Here is a 6,000-nt window from a genome sequence, read left to right as displayed (position 1 = left end):
GAGGGCGGCCGAAGCCGTGAGGCTCCCCCCAGCTCGGGCCTGGGCAGGCGGCTTCACCCGCTGCTGCCCCTGCGCTGCAGGCGTGGGGCTGTCACCTCTGCGGGGGAGAGGGCTAAAACTCAGCCTAAAACGTAAGCCGAGCTCTCCGCGTTATCTGTGGAAGTATGGGCAACATGAGAAGCTGGCGTTACGGAAAACTGAAATGAAATTTAAACTGGAAGTAGGGTACGAGGTACACGGCGTGGCTGTTTAATGGCACCGCTGTTGGGCGGTGAGCTGGGTGTATTTAGCTGTCGGATCGGAGGTCGGCCACACCGTTCTAAAGGCCTTTTTGGCTGTCAGACGGGATTGACTCGCCTGTGGGAAGGACTGAGAGCACTGCCCAGTGCTCCTGCCCCAGGGCAAGCGGAGGGAGCCTCGGCCATGGTGCCCGCCAGCTGCCCGCCCAAACGGCTGTGGGCCGCCTGAGGCGGGGAAGGTGGAGCGTGCTGCTTGAGGCGGGGATGTGGGCCTTTCCATATTTCTTGCTGGTAAAATTCTCTGTGTGCACACGGGTCCTGTATAGCCACTGTTGTCACCGACACTGTTTCCTCTGCCTGCCAAAAGTAGTGGGAAAATGTCTCTGGCGTGGTTTGTGTCGTGCTGGGTGCAGTTAAAATAAGAAAGCTGGAGAGGGATTTTTTCCAAGGGCATGTTGTGATAGGATGAGGGGTAGTGGCTTCAAACTAGAAAAGCGCAGATTTAGAATAGATAGGAAGAAAGTTTTCACTGTGGAGGTGGTGAGGCACTGGAACAGGTTGCCCAGAGAAGTTGTGGATGCCCCATCCCTGGAGGTGTTCAAGGCCAGGCTGGATGGGGCTTTGGGCAACCTGGTCTGGTGGGAGGTGTCCCTTTCCATGGCAGGGGCGGTGGAACTAGATGATCTCTAAGGTCCCTTCCAACCTAAACCATTCTAGAATTCTGTGATTCTAGTGTGAACAAATACTTTGCAAGATACTGGCATAGTAATTCTAACAGCATGTTTATATTGGTATAAGTATGTGGCTTCAGTTTTGCTGGTCATTTTCTTTGTGATGAGAAACTAGGGGCAGGATTCATTTAGCTTAGGCATCTGAAGTTAGCTGTTGAGGTCTAGTCTTGGAGCCCTTGGAGACAGTGAGACAGGCTCCTCAAACTATTGTTCAGCTCTTCCCAAAACATCCCTCTACGACAAGTTAACTGATAGAATCATAGAATCATAGAATTGTGCAGGTTGGAAGAGACCCTTGGGATCATCGAGTCCAACCATCTACCCTACTCTACAAAGTTCTCCCCCACACCATATCCCCCAACACCACATCTAAATGGCTCTTAAACACATCCAGGGATGGTGACTCAACCACCTTCCTGGGGAGACTATTCCAATGCCCAACCACTCTTTCTGTGAAAGATTATTCACTGGACGTGCCTGTTTTTCTCCATTGCCAAAGATGACAGCAAGGAAGATTCCTTAGCCAGATCCTTGATGTAGACATCAGTATTTAGGTGGAATGAATAGTGTATTTGAAGGGTAGGGAAAAAATGTGATAGCAATTGTGGAGGCAACTTTTATGATGATTACATAGAAATAGGCTATCGTAGGGAACACAGGAGAAAGAACTGGGAACTTAGAACTGGATTTCTCCTACCTAACCTTAAATGTATCTGAAGTGCCTTAATTATGCGTATAGCCTACAGAATTTCAGTTCTGTGGTTGTACCTACTTGCTGATGCAATGCATTAACCACCAAAAGAGCAAAACTTGGAGAAATGGACTGAGTCACTGCTGGCGGCCAAGTATTACAGAAAGTTATATTTAATGGTTCCCTATTCCAGTCAGCTGAAGATATTGTCTTCCAGCTAAAAGCCCAGTAAAGGCTCCTACAGTCATTACAACATTTAGAGCAGGAGACAAACATGACACTCAAGTACACAAACTTCTGTTATTATTTGTGTAGAAACACCTAGTTCTCCTTCAGAAATGTGTCAAAAGACTCCAGGCTCGTGTACTTCCATACTCTGGAGCACTGGCTCCTAAGGTTGAATAGGAGTGTCCTTTAATTTTTTGAGAGCTCACCTTTCAACTCTAGAAGCCTTGCTGGAAGAAGGGAAGAGCTCTGAAAAATCTGTGGTTTTCTATTTTCCATTGTGATCTCTGTGTATGCACGTACTTTGGTTGCGTATTTTATCGTACCTGTCTGTTGCTTTACAGCAATTATCCTGAGAAAGAGATTAATTAATAAAAAAAATCAAAAAATTGAAAGAAGGCATTGATACAATGCCTATTTGAGGTAATTAGTGATCCAGCAAAAATGCTCCTGGTGCATCCTCCTTTACAGGAGAGCAGACTCTTCAAACTTTGATTCTGTCTGAAATTGTTAGTATTTATTTAGGAAAGAAGAGAATGTAAAGGTGTAGTTAGGCCTCCCATATTAAACCTGTCATGAAAAAGTATTGTTATCAATGCCATTGAAATCTGAATAGCTAGGGAAAATATGTTAAATGACTTCTGTGTCACTCTATGTAGCTCCTATTCATCTCAAGATAGATTAGGAAATGAATCTATTGATAAAAGAAAATCCACAGGATGAGAGGACAATGCTACAATGTTAAATTACCATGCAAAGGATGTGATAAATATAATGTATAAATTGATAATGTAGTAGGTGCGTTTTTTTGACCACATAAAGTATTTTTATAAGTATATAGAAAATGCATAGGAAGAAAAAGTAATGCGAAATAGAGAAGAACAAAGTTCCTAAGAGATGTGGTTTATCAGAAAACTTTTTACTTGGCATAAAAAATGAATTAGAGGAATTGTGATATGCATAGTATATTTTCCTTTCACTCAGAAAGAGCAGTGCCATGCCTTGTTCATCTAGAAATGGAATCGATCTGACATTAACAGGGGGATAAAGCATAAAGGTGTGATTATTTGGCAGATTGGACTGTGTGCAGCCTGTATGTTTTTGATATGGAGCATTTTGTTAAGATACCTGCAAAGACGGGAAATAGCATTGTAACCACTGTAATGATGAAAAAGTAGAAATGACGCAAGTGGAAATGAGTAAATACTTGTCCAAGATGATGTCTAAAAATAGTGTGTAAACTGGGTGAAATGGAGTATAAATTTCATCATGATACGACATATATCATGATTCTATCTTCATCACTTGCTGGTCATCTTTTCCTACCAAACAGCCGAGCTAGTGAATTTAAAAGGTTTCGCTACCAGGTTTTGCTCATTCATGTGCTTACTTTGATTTTAGCAATTGAAAAGGTCACATCTCATTTGGTTTTCATTGTGCTGGTATACGAAATGTAAGTAACAATTTTGATACGGTGATTCAGAGGGATTACTCTGATGAAGGAACAGGTGCCTAACAAGCTGTTCCTGTATCAGAGTGAGCTGGCAAGATAAAGCATAAGCTTTTTTAAAATGCTGACTGGGTATTGGACATATATTAGAAGGACAGGGTTTTCACCCTGGCTGTGTGTGCCATGGGTAGCTTTGGCTTTTTTCATTTTCACAGCGCTTCTTTAATGCGCAGTTATAAATAACATCATGTTTTGCTTATTACCGTACTCTTTTCTATTTTCCTGTCCTGCTGCACAGTGACTGTGGTGTGTGCTAATGGGAGGGTGCTTAGTTCAACCTTAGGCAGCCTTTTCTACATAATTGGTTTAGTTATGAAACACCATACTTTCAATTAATTAGTGTGATTACCTACCTAGCTGTAGATAGGAGAAATGTGGTATTCACTTGGTTCTTCCTTTGCAGTGAATGTTCATATCAATAATAAAGCTGTCCCTGAGTAAAATATTTATAGATGTACAGGGCATGAAACAGCACATGCATGTGGAAAATCTCACAAGTGAAACTGAATATTGAGTGCATCAGCAGCTGCCTTGTTCATACACTTTATGCATGTGGTTCAGAAAGGTATTCAGAAAATTATATTCACATAGATACCATTTGGGTTTTTTTACGGTTTTAAGTAGCTGTTTTCTTTTTGTTAGTGTATGTATAGATCCAGTGAAATTTTCTCAGCTTCAAAATATTAAGTCCAGTTTATATCCTTGTTTGGCAAGATTGGTTGTTTTCTCTATTTGTATTAGAAGACCAAATGTACTGAAGTGTTTAGATGAGCAAATTCCCACATTGTGTTTGACAAAACCCACTTTGATCTTTTCTGAGAAACAGTTAAATACACAGAATTTAGACTAACCATTTGTTTCACCTGATCTTCAAACATAATACAGAATATTTAGGGGAGGAGACATATTTCTGCAGGTTTTCAGCCATATGCCCAGTTAAAAATCAAACGTACCGCTGTATTTGTAGAACAAATTGAAAAGAACAAAAGCCATTGTAAATACCCATATTTTACCATTCTGCTGAATATTTTGATTAATGCTAAATAGAAGACCAATTTGTCAGTAATAGCATAGCATGTCATAGTGAGATACTGCAAACATCAAGTATATCTTACTCTGATATACTGAGCTGTCATGGAACAGAGCACTGAAGTAGCATATAAAATTTTTTATTCATAGTAAACCAGAAACACTTATGAAATATTGCAAACAATATAAAATATATGCTGTTGCATAAATAAACAAGCATTTATACCATCAAGGGCAACAGAGAAACTTTTAAGGGGTCTGTCAATGAAAATTCTCAAAATCCAATGCCAAGAAAGACCTGAGTAGCAATTAAGACCAGAGAAATAAAATAAAAGCACTTAAAGATAGAAGGGAAATACAGATTTATTTTTAATATAATTTCAAAATGCAATATTAACAAACATGCAAATAAAAAGAAACCCAGAAATTTTTATCCCCAGAATACTTTTTTTCACAATGATATATTTTCAAATAACATTTCGTGATACTTCCCCTGTATTAAGCTTATGTTGCAGTTGAGGTGCCATCGATCCCATCCTAAAGCAGCAGCAAACTGAGGTTTTGCATATTTTTGACAGTCACTGAAGCATCGGCAGAGGTGCCAGCTCAGGGCGCAGTGTGGGTTCAAGAATTAAGGGTGCTGGAAGTCGATTGTCGTAAAATGGACTTCATACAGGTATAGCATTCTGTGTTTCACATGGTGGGGCAGAATTTTAATGGGAAGGAAAGCACCAGGTTTCAAGCCTGCCTGTCTCTGTCACCTCCTGACCTCTGAAATTGCCCCTTTGAACCATGTGGTTTTCATCACTTTACAAGGGTGCAGGCTTTTGACTGCAGTTCCTCTTTCCCATCCTCCTTGGGCTGCTTTCAGCCCTGAATGAGAATAGAGACTTTGGATCATCCATTTGTATTCTCTCGTATCACTTCACAGGTTACCACAATATATTTCTCATTGCAAAGTATGAATAGTAATTGGGTTGTTCTCTCACGCTCTCTTCCCTCTGGAAAGCTGTTTTGGAGTTAGTCTATCTAGATGATTAGAAATCATCTAATTTCCAGACTGAATTAATTAATGAGCATTAGCGGTTGTGTCACCATAGCGCTTGTGTTGAAATTAGTCAATCACAGAATCAGTGTGACCTAAAAATGTGTAACATTTGTGAAAAGGATCAGTACGATGCAAAATTGCTTGGGGTAAGATGTTTCTAGGATGGGAGAGCTAATGCCCCAGAGAAACACACTGTTTATCAGAATTCTGTAGAGTTCTACGTGTCCGAGTTGAAAAGAAAAAAAAAAGCTTCGTAAGATCTGTAGGTACAATTTATGAGGAGAGGGGAATGGAGGGTCTGTTTTACAAGAAGGATCTGCCTTGTCTAATTTAAAAAGGCTGAAATATGGTTCAGCCTTTAATCAGAAAGTAAACAAGTGATATATAGAGAAAAGCTGTAATTAAGTTACAGACAAAATTGGCACAAAACTCCAGGACAATGAGGTTCTGGAACTACCTCAAGATGTGAGTTATGAGGCAAACAACTGAACTGGTTTTCAATTGGAATTTTCTAAGGGAGAATTATG

The 6,000-nt window shown here is 40.3% G+C and overlaps 1 protein-coding gene across 1 annotated transcript in view; it reads right to left on the bottom strand.

Moving 5' to 3' along the window:
- The window catches only part of UFL1 (UFM1-specific ligase 1), a 52,990-nt gene that overhangs the window by 23,202 nt on the left and 23,788 nt on the right, over window positions 1–6,000 (bottom strand). Inside the window, exon 3 of the mRNA XM_009889017.1 lies at window positions 358–596. Within this exon, the coding sequence (XP_009887319.1) occupies window positions 358–596 (239 nt within the window). The remainder of the gene's footprint in view (window positions 1–357; window positions 597–6,000) is intronic.

The sequence above is a fragment of the Charadrius vociferus genome, unplaced genomic scaffold (genome assembly GCF_000708025.1).
Source record: "Charadrius vociferus isolate BGI_N301 unplaced genomic scaffold, ASM70802v2 scaffold166, whole genome shotgun sequence".
In the NCBI taxonomy this organism is placed as follows: Eukaryota; Metazoa; Chordata; class Aves; order Charadriiformes; family Charadriidae; genus Charadrius; species Charadrius vociferus.
The sequence above is the reverse complement of the archived record's forward strand: the minus strand, read 5'-3'. Positions and strand labels throughout refer to the sequence as shown.